The following is a 21242-nucleotide window of genomic DNA, read 5'->3' as shown; positions in this document are numbered from 1 at the left end:
GGATGACCTGTGGGTCATATTTTGAAGACATTCCTCGCAACTCCATTCGACGCCCGTTGCGTTACGCAGCGTATTTATTTGCTTGTTTGACAGCCTACAGCAAGATGGTTCAGCATGAACCACCTTATGGCATCGACTGCACTCCAAGCCTGGAGATTTCTTCGTAAGATTTTTTTTACATGACACACATTTTTTAACCACCATTTTGAGTGTCAGATTAGACAGACTACCGTGCTAGACGAGCGCTAGTTGCAGACTGAATATGTATATTAACCTATAGTAAGTAATAAAGATGGTGAAAGTTTGCATTACATGGAACTCTAAATTCTCCCGGACAAAGCGACCACAACATTATTTTATAATAGGTACCTACTCGTACCTACCTATATCTTTTGAAACACAATGTTCTTCGTTTTGTCTAATTTCTTTGTTCATAACCTACAAATGTAAAACCACTTCTATTGAAGCTTATTTTTTTTATTAAATGTCTAATTGTATGTGGTTTCCGACCACCCATGTGATATAATAAGACTATTAAAAACTTTCGCATGTCGAAAATGAATGAAAATTCGATGAACATCAGCATCTGATTCTGAAGATAAAAGAACCTAGTTAATTATATTGGTAAAATTAAAACACACCACAGTACACAAAGGTATGAATGATATGAAATCATAAATATGGTAATGACCATCTGCACGTAATGATTTAATTAAATATTGCATGAACAAGTCACTCACAGTAACAATCATCAATATGCTGAAATGGAATGAACACGATTTTTGCGTTCCATCTCAATGAAATGCACATAATATAATCTTGACATGAGTCGAAATGAAACCACAAAATGAATGCTGAAATACGTTGAAAACTTTGCTGATAGTTTAAGTATCTAAGAAGTTATACAAATATTTGTGCTAGTTTTATCTAGATAACTATAGCGGACGCTCGCGACTTCATCCGCCCTTAGACCTCCTTAATCCGCCCCTGTCACAAAATTCTTATGTCTACTATAACAGCTATAAACTATCTCAATGCCTTATTTCATCGTTGTACGTCTAGTGGTTTTCGATATTTCGTGATAAGTCTGAGGTCTTTCGCTGACTTTATGTGTGTGTTTTTGTACTATAAACTAAAGCTCTATGTTTTGTTTCAGGAATCTTGCACGGAGCTGCTGCCGCGCTCTCATTACGGAACTTTTTATGATGGCGACGCTTATTTGGTTTATTCTTGCTCCCATCCCGGTCAGCCTGCAGGTCCTGATGTCATTGTGAGTCCTACTTACCTTAGATTTTCAGGGATCCGCGGCAGCGCCGCGAATCTGACCCTTTAAATCAATATATTTAGCTCCGAAAGTAATGATCGCAGATACCCTGTTCCTTTTACAAAATTGCTTTACTATTAGCATACTCTTAATTTATATACAATTAAAAAAAACTGTCATTATCCCTATTATGATAGTAGGTATTTATAATTTAATGAGAATTGAGAAGCTTAATTGAGAAGCTATTCTATTATACTCTCTCTATTACACGCTAGCGTCGTGAGATAAGAGAGAATGGCAACGGCGAGTACGCGGAGCGGCACGTGCACGCGTGGGCGGGCGGCGCGGCAGGTGGGGCGGGCGGGGCGCTGACGACGCTGGCGCTGCGGCGCGCGAGCCAGCTGCTGGCGCACGTGGCGCGCCCGCTAGTGCTGCATCGAGAGACGGCCACCAGGGAGTCTGCGCGCATGCTGTCCTACTTCCGCGATGGCATCAGGTATTACTTACATTATACCCAAACTATTATAATCAGCGCTACAGTTTATACCACAGCAGAGACAGTGCCGGATTTCTAGTCTTGGCCGCCCTAGGCCCCAGAGTAGCAGCCGCTCTTTCCTCAGCACCTATTTAAATAATTTATTTTTGTGCCATTTTTCAAAATTCATTGATTATATAATATTTTCCGAGGCCTTGGGAATCATATCACTTTTAAATGAATAATTAAAAACGAGTTTAGGTTTGAAAAAAGAAAGTGATTAAATTAAAAATTCATTTTTGTCACGAATGCCCGCCCCTAACATATTTTTTTAGGGTACCTTCCCTAAATGTAAAGTAGGGATAATTTTTTTTACTCGCTTATATCAAAGTAAACCTTTTTACTCGCCCTCGCCGTAGCCGTAAGCAGCTGAAGAAGCCGTAACGTAGGACTGGAGGAGCTCTCGAGGTAAAAGATTTGGTAGGTATTCTCTCGTGATGTGGTGCTATTTTTTTGTGGTTTGAGTCCGTTCTGTATTCCACCACAGTGGGCTGTGGGCTCCAACATTGGTGGGATATTAAACTATAAATAATACACTTGTTTCCCAGAATACTCCGCAGCGGTGCAATGAACGGCGGGCCCCGCTTGTACCGAGTGCGTGGTCACCGGCCCGTGGTGCTGCAGATGGAGCCGGTGTCGTGGGCGCAGCTCGCCTCCGACGGCGTCTTCGTGCTGGACACGGCCAACCTGATCGTGCTGTGGCTTGGGCGCGCTGCTAATCTCATCGAGAAGACGTTTGGAGCCAAGGTAGGTAGGTAGTTACAGCTACCACCAACAAACACTATGCTAAACACTGGCAAAACGACTTTGCAGATCTCGCTATTGTCTAAGAGCCTGTATGCCAGGACCTGTAGCCAAGTTAGTAGTATCCGATTGATAAATTACGTAATCTACTTATCAATAACGAATGTCATGCCCATATTTTTTTTAGTTTTCGAAGCGTTAGCGCTTAAGTAACTTGGTCACAGGTCCAGACTTTTATCATTTTCCAAAGGCTAAGAGTGTGTCAGCCCAAGCTACTATCTAGGTAAAACTCAAAATTAACTAAATAACACAAACATGCATGAGATATGTCGTTGATGAATGCAGTCATCATCATCATCATCATATCAGCCGATGGACTGCAGGACATAGGCCTTTTGTAAGGACTTCCAAACATCACGATACTGAGCCACCTGCATCCAGCGAATCCCTGCGACTCGCTTGATGTCGTCAGTCCACCTGGTTGGGGGTCGGCCAACACTGCGCTTACTAGTGCGGGGTCGCTATTCCAGCACTTTGGGACCCCAACGTCCATCGGCTCTTCGAACTATGTGCCCCGCCCATTGCCACTTCAGCTTCGCAACTCGTTGAGCTATGTCGGTGACTTTGGTTCTTCTGCGGATCTCCTCATTTCTGATTCGATCACGTAGAGATACTCCTAATATAGCTCGTTCCATCGCTCGCTGTCGATGTCGCTGTTCATCGATGAATGCAGTAGGTCTAATAAAAATCTAAATTTCGGAAGCGAAAGTGGTGTTATTAAGGTACTTTACATGTGTTAGAATTTTGAACTAGAAGAAAGATGTTCTGTAAATGGCACGAATAAGAATTTACCACCGGTTTCGTTTTCCGAACCAGTGGACCGTCCAGTAGTGCTTGTGCAGTCGTAGAAGCTAACTTGAAGTTTGATTTTATACAGATCGCCTACCGTATGGCTCGTGGACCGGAAAAGGGTATGTTGGTCCGACGGATCGCAATCGCACATGACGGCTACGAACAAACTCTACCACCCGCAGACCGGGAACTGTTGAACACGTTATTGGAGCTGCGTTCCCGGAGCATGCGGCCACCGTCACCCGTTTCCGATACACCCAGACCAGCTCGCCTCTACAAAGTAACCCAGCCGCCGAGAACCTCACCCATTGCGATGCCGTCCCAGAAGCCTGCAGCGCGTCTGGAAGAAATTAAATGTGCTCCGTTAAACCGAGAAGATTTACGTGAAGACGTAAGTTAGACTAACTCACGCGTAATATTCAATTGTTTTGTTGTTGTTTTTATAGTTGACGAATCAACAACAAATCATTGTCTCTGTCAACACTTAAGGAACCGAGACGTGTATGATCTATGAAATCTTATATAAAATCTTCTTTTGCCTCGCCTTGTCTCGTTACCTCCCTCCCTCCCTGTAATGTACTCATAGCGTACCTTGTCCTTGAGTGGCACTCCTTCCAGACCATCAAATAAAATAACATTGTGATTTACAGAGCGTATACATAATCGATGGAGGATCAAGAGGAGTGTGGGCTTGGGTGGGATCATCTGCACCAGTGGGTGAGGCTCGCGGGGCGTTGGCTGCAGCGAGGGGGCTTGCACGCGCCAAGCGACTGACTGGGCCAGTGGCGACCATGGTCTCAGGACGTGAACCGCTGGAGTTCGCTGCACTGTTTCATATGTGGAGCTGGGCTGATGCGCGGCGAGATATTAGAGTTCGGGCGGCCAGATCCGCCACGACTAAGTTGGATGCTGTTAGCCTCGCTTCCAATGCTTGGTTGGCTGCTGAGGTATGGACTTATTTACTTTTGAAGAAGTTTTCCAATTGCCAGCTAACCTATCTATGTTGATCATTGATGAAGTCAAGTAAAAATGTATAGATATTAAGCAATATCGCCCTTTAATTTTTTGTGTCAAGTTAGCCCTCACTGCCATTTCACTTGCTGATAAAGAAGTAACTATGCATTCTAAGAAAATAACTAAGTGAAAGAATGCCTACAAATTGATTATAATCCTACCTTTGGATTATTTTAGTTTCACCGGATATTCTCTAAGCGACTTTCTACCTGCCCGTTTTGCGTAGGTACGTCTTTGCCAATAGGTTGGCAAATTATGATAATTGAGGCTTAGTGACGTCTCAGGTCTGGTCTAGGTGGTACCAGACTAAACCTGAAACCGGCAAAGATGTATTGCACAGCCATTCAATTTAGCTTTCCAATATGATGCTGCATAGAACCCGTCAGAAATATAGGGAGAACTTACCTTACGAGTACATTTCCTTTAAAATGTCGAGATGTGCATTTTTTGCTTCATAATTGGCCGTAACTTTTTTTAAATAAACTTAGATTTTTTCACAATGGGACCTGATTATAGTATTGACTGACAGACACGCAGACAACAAAATGATCATAAGGGTTCCGGTATTTCCTTTTGAGGTACGGAACCCTTAAAAAGGAAAAAAAACGTGTTTCCAGGCGCAAGTCCCAGACGACGGGTCGGGCTCGCTGCGCATGTGGCGCGTGCGCGGCGAGGCGGAGGGCGGCGCGCTGCAGGAGCTGGAGCGGCCGCAGACCGCCGCCTTCTACGACCAGGACTGCTACCTGGCGCTCTACACCTACCACACGCCCACCGGGGACCAGACCATACTCTACTATTGGATGGTGAGGATTTATATTTCTCCAAATCTTTCAAATTCAAATCAAAAAGCCAGGACTCTCTTTCCCATTGGATACTCTGGAAAAGTGGCCAGGGTGATGAAGATGGATGGATGGGGAGGTATTAATCTATAGAAGGATGTATATGCTGATTAATCCCAAATGCAATGACTAATATCTATCAACTAGCGGACCGCCTTAATCCGCATCGCTGTCGCAAAATCTGTTTTAGCGGACCTCTAGTAACTATAAACCTCCTTCTTGCCGAATTTCATCTGTCTATTTCAAATGGGTTTCCTATATTTAGTGGAGTGCTAAATATTTATTCTCTTTAAATATATGAATTCATATCTATTTAAGAAAGCTTTCGACAGGGCCGTATTGTCTGACTCTCTTGACTTCTTTCTTGACAGGTTTTCTGCATTTTCATAAATTGTGCTTTTGTGTTATTACAGGGTGGCTCTTCGCCAAATGATCTGAGGAATTTGGGTGCAAAAGAAGCCAAAGATCTCTGCATAAAGTTAGGGCGTCTTCCCATCCAGGTAAGGGAAACACACGCCGACCCTACTTAAAAGTATACTTAACGCCGGTAACGGTATGATAACCAAGAAAAACGTTACTGTTTCTTACAGGCCTGGGTGTACCAAGGGAAAGAACCGGCGCATTTTCTACAAATCTTCAAAGGTCGAATGATCACTTACATTGGCAGTGCAATAGAATATGATCGTAAGTTTTCAAATGCTGAAAATATAACGTAGATCCTGGAATGAATAGAAGCAATACCTATATTTCTAATGTATAAACGTATATTTTCACAGTAATCCACTTCCTTCACTTACAGTTTCTTAGCCAGGACTTCTTCCTTCGTCCTACACCTCTTATGCCTCTTTTGGTCAGGCCTCCATATTATTGGAAAGGAGATACTTAGGTAATTGGAGCTTACACCCACCAATCTATTCCAATGGCTGGCTTAGTATGCTATTGTTTGAAAAAAGGATCACCTCAAATGTTTCAAATTCTCAGTCCGGAGTTGGGAAGTTACAACCCCGTGCCTCAGAGAGGGGTCGTTAATTTCAAATATTATTAGTCTAAGTCTGCCATTGGAGTAGCTTGGTGGGTGTAAGCTCTAATTGCCTATTTTTTATAATTTTCATTTATACATATAGTGTTGTGTATCGTAGTGTTTGGTTATCACCATAAGCCTGCCAGCTAGCATTGTAGCAGTGTGGTGGGTGAAGCTCCTCTCCTATAAGGAGGGAGGCCTGGCCCTGTAGTGGGCCGTTAAAATGCGCTGATAATGATGCTGTCTATTTAAATCAAATATACTCGTATTGTGCGCTCTGCAGCGAGCGGCCGTCGCGTAGTACCGCCGTCTCGCGCTCTCATACGCGTGTCGGGCCAGTACGCGCGCGAGGCGCGGGGCGTGGAGGTAGGCCGCGGAGGGCTGACCCGTGGCGCCTGCTACGTGCTGCGCGAGGGCGCGCGCGTGTGGGTGTGGTGCGCCGCCTCCGCCACCGGCGACGAGAGGGAAGTCGCCAAGAACATGGCTGCCTCAGACCACACACTCGTTATGCAAGGTAAGTCTACACTAAATGGCTTAGCCGATTTTTTTAATAACCATTTGGCGTAGATTTCATCAGACAGCAATCCGGCTCGAAGGACCATTTTGTAAAGTCCTAAAAAAAACTCACGGTTTAAACTTATAAAAAGACGGTTTACGCCGGATCGTACATCGTGACTCATGAGAGCGGAACGATCGTTAGTATTCAAAATGGTTGCCAAAATATGACATTTGGTGCCACAAACTTTTAGACGACGTCAGATCTATCAGTTATGGCCATCGGGCAACTTATTAAATCGATACCAACGGGTCAGAAAAGTTTGTGGCCTTTTGTGGCACTATAAGTCGCATTCCTGCCAAATGTATTCAGTATTCTGACCTCTGTAAGGACATCAAAACATCACGTTCTTGAACCGCCAGCATTCAGCCGCTCCCTGCAACTCGTTTGATGTTATCAGTCGACCGTCGTCACTTGGACCAACACCATGTCGCCATTGTTTCCAGTAAACTTCTAACACCTTGAAGTTCCAACTTCCATCGACTTTTCGAACTACCTACGCGCTGCGCTCATTGCCATCTTAGCTTTGCGGTTCGTTGAACTATTCGTTCGACTTTATTGTCGAACTTTAGTCCCTCTACGGATTACTGATTTGGTTCCTCCACAGAGATACGCTATAATATACCTATGTTATTTATTAAAGGTAAAGAGAAACACGACTTCTGGAACGCGCTAGGCGACCGCAGGCCTCTCCTGGTGGCATCACCACTGAAAGAAGTGGAGCGGCCGCTACCGCCTCGTCTGTTCTACATTTCGCTTGGCGCAGCTGGACAGTATTCTTGTAAGTTGGCGCCATCTTTAACAGCTTATTTTAACGACCTACTATAGGACCAGGTTTCATCCTTATAGGGTAGACCTATAACGCTCAAATGTGGTTTGGAGGATTCAGGATGATGTTTTGATAATTTAACGATCACATTCAGATGTTGGTGAGAGACAGCAACTGACTAGTAAATATTCTCCGAAGCACTGTAACACCACTAACCTGAACTCCGGAAAATTTCAAACTGAAGGTTAAGTTCGGTATTAACCTAGCCAATCCGATTGCAGCAGCGAAGTAGACTATAGGAGATTATATTAAATCTACCCCGCTGGGTCATTCAATCGAGAACCAGTGGTTTCAGCTACGGACAATGAGGTCCAGAGTTCGAATCCCGGGTCAGGCCAACAAAAAAATATGTTATTGGGATTTTTCTTACAAGAATCGGTCTATGGGAGTGTGGGAAAAGGGAGTGCACCTATGCTTGCGCATGCGCATACACTTGTGCAAGATAATATCTCCTGCGTACAGGATATTAAACTTATCCACTTTTTACTATCTTTACAGTCGAGGAGATAATATCGTTCAGCCAGTACGAGCTGGCGCCGGAGATGTCGGCCATACTGGACGCGCACGCGGCAGTGTTCGTGTGGCTCGGCGCGCACAGCGGCCCGCGGGCCAAGGACGACGCGCGCGCCATCGCACAGTGCTACCTAGCGAATGGTATGTCCCTACTAAAACCAGGGGCGTATCTACCGCTGTGTCAGCCGTATACGGGGCCCCTTATGTGTGAAAGCAAAAATTAGTAAAATGCAATCCACGATCTCACTTAACCTGGTGCTTCCCGAAAAAACCATTATAAAAAACTGTCTGAGTTTTCACTTCAGAAATTACAAAAGTAAAAAAAAAAACAATCTGTTTTTTCCGGGAGCGAGCGCCCAAAAATTGGAAACATCCTAACATACATAGGTACATAGGTTAAGTCGCTGTCATATTCATTTTGTACAAGCTTAATTGTTTCTTGTGTGAAGAAATCTTTACCCTTCATTTCATCCCCCCTCCCCCCCCCCCATTTAGATACTGGGCCCCTTCAAGGCACGCTACGCCACTGACTAGAACCATGGCCAATGACCATTCCGACACATACCATGAATAGTAGAACCAGAACCCGTCGTAGCCAGACATACCTCATTTTATGAAGGCTTTTGTCGGCTTATGCCTCTCTCATAGGTAAGTACGGTAACCAAGTAGGTATGTATTTGGACTGTGGTGGCTTTGGAAGGCAGCAAGTACAAAATGTAAATTTTTGTTTTTTTTCTACGGGATGAAATGAAATGAATGAATGAAATGAAATATACTTTATTGTACACCAAAAATAATAATAACAGACAAGAAATTAACTTAAAAACTAATGTACAATTGGCGGCCTTATCGCTAATGAGCGATGGTATATTATGAATCAAGCCTCCAGTTGCCAGACCTTAGCTATAATAAGTAAGTGGCTAGTTACCACCCTACCGGCAAGGCAAAGACGTACCGCCAAGCGATTTAGCGTTCCGGTACGATGCCGTGTAGAAACCGAAAGGGGTGTGGATTTTCATCTTCCTCCTAACAAGTGAGCCCGCTTACCATCTGGTAACTGCATCATCACTTACCATCAGGTGAGATTGTAGTCAAGGGCTAACTTGTAAACAATAAAAAAAAAACTTATAAAAATAAAAGAAATCTTTAGCAGTTTTTCGAAGGGTTACCTTCCAATACCACCATGGCTATAGTACTTACTATCGTACCTAAATTTAATTTTAATATAAGAAAAGTTTAATCATCTATGTAGATACCTGTTGAAAATGATTAACTGTAGGTAATTTACGTCTGTCCACAGACCCAGCGGCGCGAGACCCCGAGACTCCGATACTAGTAATAAGCCAAGGCCGAGAGCCGCCCAACTTTACTGGGTTCTTCCCACACTGGAAGACGTCTATGTGGAAGGTAAAATAAAATGTTATTAACGACTCAACTCAATTAATTCTACCATTTCTAATGTTATAAACGACTCAACTCATATTCTACCATTTCTAATGTTATAAACGACTCAACTCATATTCTACCATTTCTAATGTTATAAACGACTCAACTCAATTAATTCTACCATTTCTAATGTTATAAACGACTCAACTCATATTCTACCATTTCTAATGTTATAAACGACTCAACTCAATTAATTCTACCATTTCTAATGTTATAAACGACTCAACTCAATGAATTCTGCCATTTCTAATGTTATAAACGACTCAACTCAGTTCTGTTAATCAATAGGCTATTTATATAAATATTTTTTCACAAATCTCGCGGAAACTACGTATTTTTTCGGAATAAAAGTATCCAATATCGATATTGCTCTATCCTTTATCCTCCAGTGAAAGTCCCATTATAATCGGTTCAGCCGTTGCAGAGATTCAAAAATAACAACCCTAAATATTCGGCTCACAGTTGAGCACAAATCTCCTTATCAGAATGAGAGGGATTAGGCTTATAGTCCACCACGTTGGCATACCTAATGCGGATTGGGTGACTTTACGCACGTAGAGAATTAAGAAAATTCTCTGGTATGCAGGTACCCTCACGATGTTATTTCCTTCACCGTTTGAGACGTGATATTTAACTTCTTAAAATGCACATAACTGATAAGTTGGAGGTGCATGCCCCGGACCGGAATCGAACCTACACCCTCCGAATCGAAGGCGGGGTAATAACCGCTGGACTATCACGTTCCAGTGATCAGCTCGGACAAACAAAAAGGCAGACAGACAAAAATTTAAAAATGTTAGTTTTGTTATAATATCGTGTAAGTACTCAGAGGCACAGTTATTCGCCCACTTTAATATACTCGCGTCATATTAAAGAAGGCGAATAGTTGTGCCTCTGAGTATAGTTTTAAAAACAATTATTTTGATCATTTTATCAGATATCACAGACAGACACTTCAATTTTATTTATATGTTAAGACTAGCTGATGCCGCAGGGTTTTACCCGCGTGGTTCCCGTTCCCGTAGGAATAAGGGGATAATATATAGTTTATAGCCTTCCTCGATAAATGGGCTATCTAACACAGAAAGAATTTTCAAATCGGACCAACAGTTCCTGAGATTAGCGCGTTCAATCAAACAAACAAACTCTTCAGCTTTATAATATTAGTATAGATTCATCGTTGGTATTGCAGGGCCACAAATCGTTCAACGCAATAGTAAGCGTGCTAGAAGGCAAGGCGATCGTGCGCGGCAGCAACAGCGCCCTCCACAACGGCAACAGCGAGAACAGGTTCGACCAGCACGAGAAGTACCCGCTGTCAGTGCTCAGGGGGCCCAAAGAACACATGCCTCAGGACGTCGACCCCCTCACTAAAGAAGTAAGTTATTGTTAGCCTGTGTAGTAGGATGGGTAAAGCAGACCACGGTCCACGAAGGCCACATATTATCTGTGACATCAAGAGACTGATTGTTTTTGGCCATTTCAATTGCTAATATTATAATAGTTTAAAAAAACTAAAAAAAACTCTTTTAGCATGCACTAAAAATTACAAAAGGTTTTTTTTGCATTCCTGACAGCAAACCCTTTCATTTGATATCCATATCATGGGGCAGGATTTCAAACAGCCATCTTGGGGAGGCCGCCATATTGGATTTGTAATGACGTTTCTTAGCTAATGTTGTTATCTGAACTCTTACATACTCTGATTTTCTTACATAGTTACAAGTGAAGCTAATATAAGCGTGCTAAATATTAGGTCTTGTGTTACGAAGCCTCGTTGCATCCTGGATTAGGCTATAAGTGATATATGCAATTGCTTATAGCATCTTGACTAGGGAGCCAGCAGAAACGTCAGAGAAAATAATAAATAAATATCCTCAATCCAGCACTGCCTCCATGAGACACTCAACACCGAGAGGTCTAGGTTCGAACCCACTGGACTATTATTGTAAGCACGCATAAATAATAGTCTTTCAAACTAATTGTAGGGAACGGGAATATTGGTCACAGGTCATGTTAAAAAGATTCAAGGCAAATGTTAATCTAGTAGATATATGTTTTTTTAATTATAATATCTACTTCTTCTCAATATTATTGACAAGCTCAATATTCGTGTTAAATAGGCCAAATGGATACTTAGTTGTTTATTTTTGTTTCAGCTCTATCTTACGCACGACGACTTCGTGTCAACATTCACCATGGCATATAACGAGTTCCGGTCACTACCCTTGTGGAAACAAAAAGAACTGAAGAAATCTGTTGGACTATTCTAAAATCTGGACCATCAATTAAAAAAAAGTGATCTAATCAATATGAGCTATAACTACTCAATTTACTAAGATACAACCGGTCGTATCCTTTACTGTTTTTGTGCGTAACTATCGTTCCAGGCATTACGTCCGGACGAATGCTTTCTCCCGATTTACAATTTAAGGAGGAAGCATGGAAGGAAACTGACGCCAATGTTACCTGTAATGCTGCGGAAAAGATGAAAACTCTTCTCAACTTTGTTTGTGTATTTTATGTTATCTTACAAGTATTATAAAATACCTAGTAATTATAATTTAAGCCTATTCAGACCTGTCATAAGCGCGTGAAAAAGTGTAATAGATGTCGATAATCGAGATAATTTCACGATTAACTTATTTTTATGATATCATCTACTCATAGGCACGAAATATAATATTATTGTACTTTTTAAAACATTTGAAGAGCCTAAAGAAGTTTAGTTATATTTATCTCTTATTTTTGATTAGAAACACTAATTGGACTGAACTACCAGTGCACAAACCAAATATAAATAAAATTGTTTTCACAATAATTCATAAACTAGTTGGAGGCTTTCTTAAATTGTTCACAAGCATGCAGTGGACAATAATTATATTTACGTGCGTGTTTTTGCACAAACTAGATAAATCATTATGATATACCTAAATATACGTTAGGATAACGTAGTCAGAAAGTGATTTTATTAATTTATTTGTTTGTTTATCGTATATAAATGTTGTTTACTAGATTAAAAACTATGTTAAACTGAAATAAAACAATGTGTTTTTAAAATGTTATTTATTTTTTCACAAATGTAGCACTTATGAGCTAGGCATTAATTTTATGATAAAATTAATAATATTCTTTACAATATACAAATTCCTTAAAAAAATCCATAAAATATTGGTTTATTTGAAAACATATGTACATTATAATAACTATCAATACATATAACATAGTATGTCTAGATGATATGGGAGTGGGCCGTGTGGTTAAGGCACGTGGTATATTAGTATTGCAACAGTTTACTAAAGACAACTCGAATAAGCTCGCGCACGGCATCGCACCACGCCGTGTACTGAAAGTACACAAACAGTGCACTAAATGTGTCCATTTAGACTAAAACTACATCAATAGTACACTAAGAGAGTACTCGAAGTACACCAACAGTGCACTAAAGGCGTCCATTAAGACTTTAGTCTTAAGTGCACTAAGAAAATACTTGAAGTACACTAACAATGCACTAAATGTGTCCATTTAGACTTAAAACTACACCAACAGTGCACTAAATTTGTCCATTTCGACCAAAACTACACCATTAGTGCACTAAAAGAGCGCACTAAATGTGTCCATTTAGACCAAAAGTGCACTAAGAGAGTACTCTCTCCACCGATAACATCATTTCACACTGATATTAGGCCGCAGTACTCAACTGCACCTAAAGTGCACTAACATCGCGCCGACAATGCACCGAGAGTACCTAAGGGGCAACTACACCGGATTATCTCTACGATACTTACCCACTACTACGAACCAATTACACGAACCGTATTAAATATGATTAATCGATAAAATTAGCAATTATTAAAATATACCCCACTGTATGACAAACGGTTAAGTTAATCGTATCCACATTCGATATCTGAGAAGCTAGCTAGTTAGGAACTTACAATTTTAAATTGATAAATAAAATGTTATTATCATTATTAATAATAAAGTATATAAATAATTTACATAATGATGATTTTACACTTCACTATTGACACAATGGCGCGCCTACGGGCGACATTTCGAGAGTATTTCTTAAACCACCACCGAGTCGGATCCTACTTAATAAAAATACTCTCTAAAATGTCATACACTAGAACCAGCGCACTAAATTATGCATAATAAAACATTAACATAGATATTGAGTTAATATTAATGACAAGCATGAATTATTAACGGACTATTCACTTTAAAAAAAAAAGATTATAATAATCGCGAACGCGTTAGTGAAATAAATTTATTCCCAAAATTTCTTTGGCACTAAACAAAAATATCCGAAAGCGGGTAACAAAAATAATTTGACGGTACACGATGGAATGACTCGCAATAGCTGCCCTAACAAAAATATAATGAAAAAAAAATGCATTTAAAAAAATAAGCGTACACTAAGATTAATTGCGATCTACAAAATTTTAAGTACGTAGGTAAATTAGAAATTCAAATGTCAGGGTTCATTGGACAGAGATTATTCCGAACTTATATCTAGATAATAATAAAAGCGATAACTGGTCAAGCGACAGGTTTGAACTCGAGATAATATAACTAACAAACAAAAAACAACATAGCATTTGTTGCGGGAATGTTAACAGTTTATATAGAGCAATAATAAACAGCGTATTATAATATGTTATAACAAGATATAGTAACAACAAACGAACGTCGGAGGCTGTTTCGCTTTAGCACCACGAGTGTTACCTACACACGTCTAGTATCACAGCTACCCTAGTCTGAGCCTTCGTACACAGCATTCCGTCGTAATCATTTTACGTTTAGGCCAATTATAGGCAAAATCTCGGACCAATTACCATAGAACCTGCCTCGCTGTTGAAAATATATGATCACGATCTAATGTGTCTACACAAACTGAGTCTATAGAATCGATGTTTAAGATGTTAAAATTTTACGTGTGTGTATTACGATTTAAATTTATAGTTGTGTGTCGTGTAACACGGGATATATTTAATGGTGTTAAATATATCCGATGTGTGAGTTTACATAGTCCCCGTCAAAAAAGTGACAGACAATTTTGTTGGTGAATTTGAGTGCGATACAAGTCCACAGGTAATTGGTCTGAGGGTAAAATACATAACTGAGTCTCCGCGTGACATATTAGTGCAGTGGCAGCGCAAGATGTCGGCGTTTTTCCATACAGGACCCTTGCAAAACATTAAATTATTTATTGAAAGTTTAGTTATGCATAATAATTTCTTATTTCGTCACAGAGCTGTCTAGTAACAATAATAAATGCATAATCCAATTTTATTGTCCGTTGAGCGATTAAAATAAGAATCCAAAGCCGTGATATGTTAAAAAAAGCGATACCGCCAGGGAAAATCTACGAAGCCACACCTCGGGAGATTTCCTGATTCTTGTTATTAATCAATCTTTAATTTTTTTTAATGTAAGGTGTATCACGTGGTAATCGCTGACGTCTAACACTTCGTCTAGCGTCGCTACTGTAGTACTAGGGGGTATGACGACACAGGGGTACGAGAAAGTACAATGAATCAATGTAGAATCGCTTGCCCTTTATAGTACATCCCTATACCGCGAACTCATAAGCGCGGATCCACCATTGTGGGCACGTTAGACATGCACACAACCCTAAAAGACTTGTGACGTCACACTTTCACGGTCTATTGAAATATGCAAGTTCATTTATTATTCCCTCCTTTGCAAGAATGCATTACATGGAACAAGAGTGAGTACATGCTCTGACACGCACTTGCGACGATTCTCGTGGCATTTTTTTTGAGACTCAGTTATGTGTGTCGCTTACAATTACTTACTATTACCATATTACAATTCCATATCGTCGACTGCAAAGGCAGCGTAAACTTACACCGTGAGAGAAACTTGAGTCGTGTTACAAAATGTACTTTTCACATCTAATTTTGTACTTTACTAATCACTATGAAGACTGCACAACAGACAACTACAATCGTTCAGGCAGCTCAATTTGGTGTTACCTTCAATAATTCGATACAACTTTGTTTAATCCTACATACTCGTAATAAATTCAATACAAATCGGTGCCGCATATTTTATTATACAACAATTTACAAAAGAGATTTTTAACTATTTATTTGTACATACGATTTACGTTTTAGGTGCGATATTAAACGAACATAACTAAAATTAATTAATTGTTGGTGTTGTCACTGTCATTTTCAGAATTCATTCCAACTTATAATTAATTACTCTCCTTTCTGTGTACAAACTTAAATTTAAAAAGAAATGTTTGGCCATACAAATAATAATTTTGGCACCCACAAAACAATAATACCAACAAGTACTTGTCAATTTAATTTTACATAAAGGTGCAATACATAAATGCGGGTCAACAATTTCGGTTTTCTACATATGCCGATTAGCAAAACTGGTTTTACTCACTAGGGCATCATTAAACATAACAATTTCATCACAAAGTGATCTGGCGACAACATGGATATACTGTACGTATGTATAAACAATATACATAACGTACGTCTGCCCGGTTGTACAGTTTTAAATCGACCCGCAATCGCGAAGGCATAACATACTTGAGAAGATTTGAACTTTTACTATATGATATTTGTTATTTATATTTGTCTACAGTAAATTGGAGTTATTGGAGGAAGCCCTTTCGAGTCTTATCTAATAGGTTATAATGTAAATTGTTGAACTATTCGGTTGAGCAATTACCAATAAACTACAAAACATTTATGGCACTGTTCCTCGTTAATCAGCACATATTGGTGTGGCATTTTCTTCAGTACATTTATATCTCTAAGTGAAGTTTAACGCATTCAGTGCAGCACACGCCGATCGACGATTTATTAATCTGTTTTTTGTTTTAATCTATACAAGTTAGCCCTTGACTACAATCTCTTGTGATGATGCAGTCTAAGATGGAAGCGGGCTAACTTGTTAGGAGGAGGATGAAAATTCACACCCCTTTTCTGTTTCTACACATAGACATCGTACCAGAATGCTAAATCACTTGGCGGTACGTCTTTGCCGGTGGTGACTAGCTACGGGCGAAGCCTTCCACCAGCCAAAAAAAATCTTTAAAGTGTAGTATTTATTAATTTATTTATTTTTAATGCTGATCGGCACATACGGTATGTGCTTATAGACCTTAAATGTTTACAAGAGCGGCTCTAACCGTAATACGTGTTATTTCAAAGAATCATTTGACAAGAATAAATTATCTAGTTGTGAAAAAGACGACAATTAGCGTATTCATTTATCTGCATTGTGGCTCACGCTGATCGGCCTAAATAAGGTAAATCTCACACCACACTGAATGAGTTAAATCTACAATAAAAAAATATTGATTATTTTTAAACAGCCTGAGCTGGATTAGTGTGTTAACTAGTGAAATTCTAAATACTAGAATTACTTTTCTATCATTAAAATCAATTCCTTTTGTATAGACGTACGAGTATAATATTATCGGGTTCTGGAGCCAGGCTATTTTGTTTTAACGTGGGAAAACGAAATTAAAACCCGACAATAAAGCACGTTGCCATTTAGCGTTTTAATATTGCTGATCAGATAGCAATATAAAACAGTCCTATAACTAATACAAAACAATTTTTTGAGAAATAGAAACTGAATGTTCTTCTGAAATGAGAATAATTAAATTCTAGAAATTTTTCGAGATAAAAACAGAAATAATCAACTTTTTCAATCATCGTCCACTGTCGTATTATGTAGTATCGTATCGTATTGTGTCGTATTATGTAGTATCATGTCGTATTACGGAGTATCATATCGTATTGTGTCGTATCTTTGGTTAGTAAACGGCAAAGCAATTACAGTACAAGTTGTAATACTGATATTAATGGCCTTATTAGTTTATTCGAAAGAGAACTATTTTCGGCAGTCAATTAAAACTAATCTAAAGATTCATAATAAACTAGGTAATGCCCGCGACTTCGTCTGCGTGAATTTAAGATTTTTTTTCGATCTCTGAAATACGTCTTATTAAAGGAAGTATGCGTTATTCCATTGTATAATGTACATCTGTGCCAAATTTTATTAAAAATCCGTCCAAAAGTTTTTGCATTATTGAACACAAAAACATTTGCATTTATAATATTAATTGGATGGATAGGTGAAGAGTCGTTTTTAGAGAAGTAGCTTGTTTTTATTTTATTTATTTATACTTTATTGCACAAAACAAAAACAATAACAAAGAAAACAAAAGAAAACATAGAAAACAAGTATGTGCAAAGGCGGCCTTATTGCTTATAGCAATATCTACCAGACAACCTTTGGATAAAGGAATTAGGTAGCTTGCCTATCAACTTGTTTTTTTATCTTTCAAAATTGCACCGAAGGACAAAACCATTACTGTATTTATAACAGTAAATTATTCTTGGCTAGGTATAACGTGCAACAAAGTACGGCTCAACATAATGTAATGATAGTATTATTTTCTTGTGATTGGTTATAATTTTAGCAGTCTTATTTAGTACATTTATATTCATAAATATCTATGAAGTATTTTCTATCCTACACAAGTGCAGTCGGTTTTTTCGTGGTCTGGTTCTGTTATTATTATTTTCATACTTTGTTAATTAATTATATTAGGCCAGTAAAAACATTTACCAAACCAACCAAATTTAGAATCTACATGAGCGAGGTAACTTTATTAACTAGACCATTAGAAAATGGTTGTTATTTAAAATCTCCAAATGTACTTATATTTTTTTGAAAACTTGCATTATGTCAGTCAAAATATTGAATTGAAAAATATATTATGTTTTCATATATAGTTAACATACAGATAACCCCTCCAAATCGAAAAGCTTGACTCATTGTAAAATTCTAAATAGCAAAAGCCACTTAAGACAACGTGAGACTAAAGGCCGTTTTACCACCTTCTAAGAAGTGTCTGATAGCTTATTCACAAGTTTTGTCTTTGTCATTTGATATACAGGAAGAAAGGGTAAGTAAAATCTATACAACAAGAAGGTTGTGATACTGTCTATAAAGGGATAACACTCAAAATCACTGATAACACCTATAAATCAAGTCTATCGCACCAAGTTAGAAACTTTTGCCGCCTACCAAACGTATATTTATGTATTTAATATAAGCAAATTACTAGTAATAATATCAACACAATGTAACTACTATTTACACATTGATATAAATAAGTTGACATGAAAAAATTTAAAAAGTCACTGCATGTTAATGTGTCAAACTCAAAAAGCTGTTTTGAGGTAAAATATACGAATAAAACGTCATCATTAAATAAAATTATCTCAGTGGTGCCACAAGGTAGTATACTGGGACCGGTATTGTATCTCTTATTCACTGGTGACCTTCCTACACATGTTGATACCACGACTGCTACGTACGTATGGCAGGGACTGAAAAGTTACAGTGTCGCCACAAAAGAGGACAGGAACCGTTCTGCTAAAATTACAAGAAAAATACCATATTGTACACAACTGAATGCCGCATTGTTATTTTTATTATCTGATTGTGTAAGTGCCATAGGCTCCTTAATGGGACCTCAGCGGCGTCACCGAGGTTTAGGGCGAGCGCAGAAGCATCGCCTGATGGAGCCCGAAGGCAGAAGCAAAAGATGTGGGCGGAACGACTCCCTAAGGGCGTCTCCACTGAGACTCGGACATCGGCTTAGAAGGGCATTTTGGAACGGTGTTTTGACCTGAGTGGATCGTGGATTTAACGACTCATTGTGATGTGACACAGATTGTCAAGTAAACACAGATTGTAAAGAAAACATAAGAAAAAAAAGTCAAATCAATTTCTAAATAAGATTAAATCACTTTCAACTGCCTTTTTGGTAGTTGACTTTTCTGGGTCCTTTTCAGTGACTGGTTGAGGTAAAATAATCGAAAATTTCTTTTAAGAAATTATAAGCATCAATTGAGTTATTAGCATCATGTCCTGTGCCTTACAAAGCACTTGAAACTGTCTACAATTGGCGAAATTTAAAGGCCATATAAATCAACACAACATTACCATTAAGTCCAATATCATTGAGGATATAAAGTCATCTAGATATCAATGATAAACGTAAGTCATAATAAATTGTCTATTGTATGTATGGAAGGTTCAAGAATGGCGACTGTCGAGTTCATTGTGTGACTTGTTTCTATAACAATATTTTAATTCGCTTTATTTGTTAAAATCTTTATTAGATTTTAACTTGTAATAATATCACTTTGCAATTATTTATGATTTATTTTTAATTTTGAATTGGATGATTGTGCTTCCTACCAACGAATAATTATAAAATCGACATCAAAACACAATTAACCCCATTTACCTTAAATTACCCCCCGTGAACATATTACAGTTGTATATGTCACTGTGTCTATGACATTTCAGTGATAAACAACTAGGCATATCATTGTTTTTTTATTGCCACTTGAATTGTAAACTTTCATAATGCAATTTCACTTATGTTAATAATAAAAGCTAATGTCACAAATACTACCCTATTCATAAAAACAGTAACAAAAATTGATTACTTTTCTCGAAAACCAATTTGAAAATTTAATAATGAACTTCAGATCTATATCAATACCAACAGATAATCGAAAAGCATTTCGATTTTTTTTTATTGCTCAATTTTTAGGTACTTTTTTAAATAAAGTTGCTAAAGCAGTGTTAGATAGATGTAACCAGTGAGCCTGAAAAAATACTACTGATCCAGATAAATATAGGGATTATAAATGGCGGCTTACTTAAGAATTTTCGGTCACTAAATTTTTTTGAATTTGTATGACCAGTGATAACGTTTTAACCCAAAAGGGCTCTAATCCAGCCATAAAAAATAGTAACACCATGTATAATTCAAGTAACAACGTCATAACCAATCATTAAACGGATTGGCTAGGTTTATCCATTGCAGTTAATTAATTAGATATCCTTTTCCTTACAATAAACATCGCATTTCAAGCGAAAAGTCCATTAAGCCTAAATTCGAATGATATTTCGATTTTGTCTAAACCAGTTTTAAACTATTAAACTTATCGCCTTGTGGAATTCCGCTTATTATTTTTATTATTCAGATTACAGACCAACGAACCTTACGATTTTTTTAATTTAGGGACATTGGTAATTATTTTTACTTGACACCTCAGTGGATTCATTCATACACTGTGCTTAAAATAAATTTTATTTGACGTCCATTCGTAGACACTCAATGTCTGAACTCTGAAAATCAGTCAGGTATTATTTGGTTGTTCCTGAATATACTCAAATCAATGGTTTTTTAGTCAAAAGTGATTTTCTGTCCTATTCATACGTTGAACAGCCACGAACTTTATAATATTATATATTACGTACGTAGTATAAAATGGTAATATCGTGAAATAATTCATCGTAATTGACTTGTACCTATGCGGAGTGGAGACGTGACTGAAGCGCTGCTAGTGCGGTGACGTCACTGACGCGGGAGCGACGTATGGCGACGTCACTGGCGCGAGAGCGACGCGCTGACGTCATTGGCGCGGGAGTGATGCGGTGACGTCATTGTCGCGGAAGCGAAGCATTGGCGGGCAGCGTCGAGCTTCGCTGTGATGCATTCATGTACACAGCTTTCAGATTCGACCGCATCGAATCT

General features: G+C 38.8%; 2 protein-coding genes across 5 annotated transcripts in view; one reads left to right on the top strand and one right to left on the bottom strand.

The window, feature by feature from the left end:
* The window catches only part of LOC112054045 (villin-like protein quail), a 26478-nt gene extending 13805 nt beyond the window's left edge, over window positions 1–12673 (top strand). For all 4 annotated transcript variants that reach the window (XM_052891303.1, XM_052891302.1, XM_052891301.1 and 1 more), the window contains 14 exons: window positions 1157–1270; window positions 1540–1760; window positions 2348–2546; window positions 3481–3786; window positions 4046–4342; window positions 5027–5212; window positions 5662–5748; window positions 5839–5932; window positions 6553–6783; window positions 7469–7606; window positions 8153–8308; window positions 9468–9574; window positions 10806–10991; window positions 11773–12673. In XM_052891303.1, coding sequence (XP_052747263.1) covers window positions 1157–1270; window positions 1540–1760; window positions 2348–2546; window positions 3481–3786; window positions 4046–4342; window positions 5027–5212; window positions 5662–5748; window positions 5839–5932; window positions 6553–6783; window positions 7469–7606; window positions 8153–8308; window positions 9468–9574; window positions 10806–10991; window positions 11773–11886 — 2436 coding nt within the window. In that variant the 3' untranslated portion in view covers window positions 11887–12673. The remainder of the gene's footprint in view (window positions 1–1156; window positions 1271–1539; window positions 1761–2347; window positions 2547–3480; window positions 3787–4045; window positions 4343–5026; window positions 5213–5661; window positions 5749–5838; window positions 5933–6552; window positions 6784–7468; window positions 7607–8152; window positions 8309–9467; window positions 9575–10805; window positions 10992–11772) is intronic.
* The window catches only part of LOC112054042 (rho-associated protein kinase 2), a 32648-nt gene continuing 24070 nt past the window's right edge, over window positions 12665–21242 (bottom strand). The window contains exon 13 of the mRNA XM_024093687.2: window positions 12665–21242. Within this exon, the coding sequence (XP_023949455.2) occupies window positions 21149–21242 (94 nt within the window). The 3' untranslated portion in view covers window positions 12665–21148.

Source organism: Bicyclus anynana, chromosome 3 (assembly GCF_947172395.1).
Source record: "Bicyclus anynana chromosome 3, ilBicAnyn1.1, whole genome shotgun sequence".
Classification (NCBI taxonomy): domain Eukaryota; kingdom Metazoa; phylum Arthropoda; class Insecta; order Lepidoptera; family Nymphalidae; genus Bicyclus; species Bicyclus anynana.
Note: the sequence above shows the minus strand (reverse complement) of the source record. Positions and strands in the feature narration are given on the sequence as shown.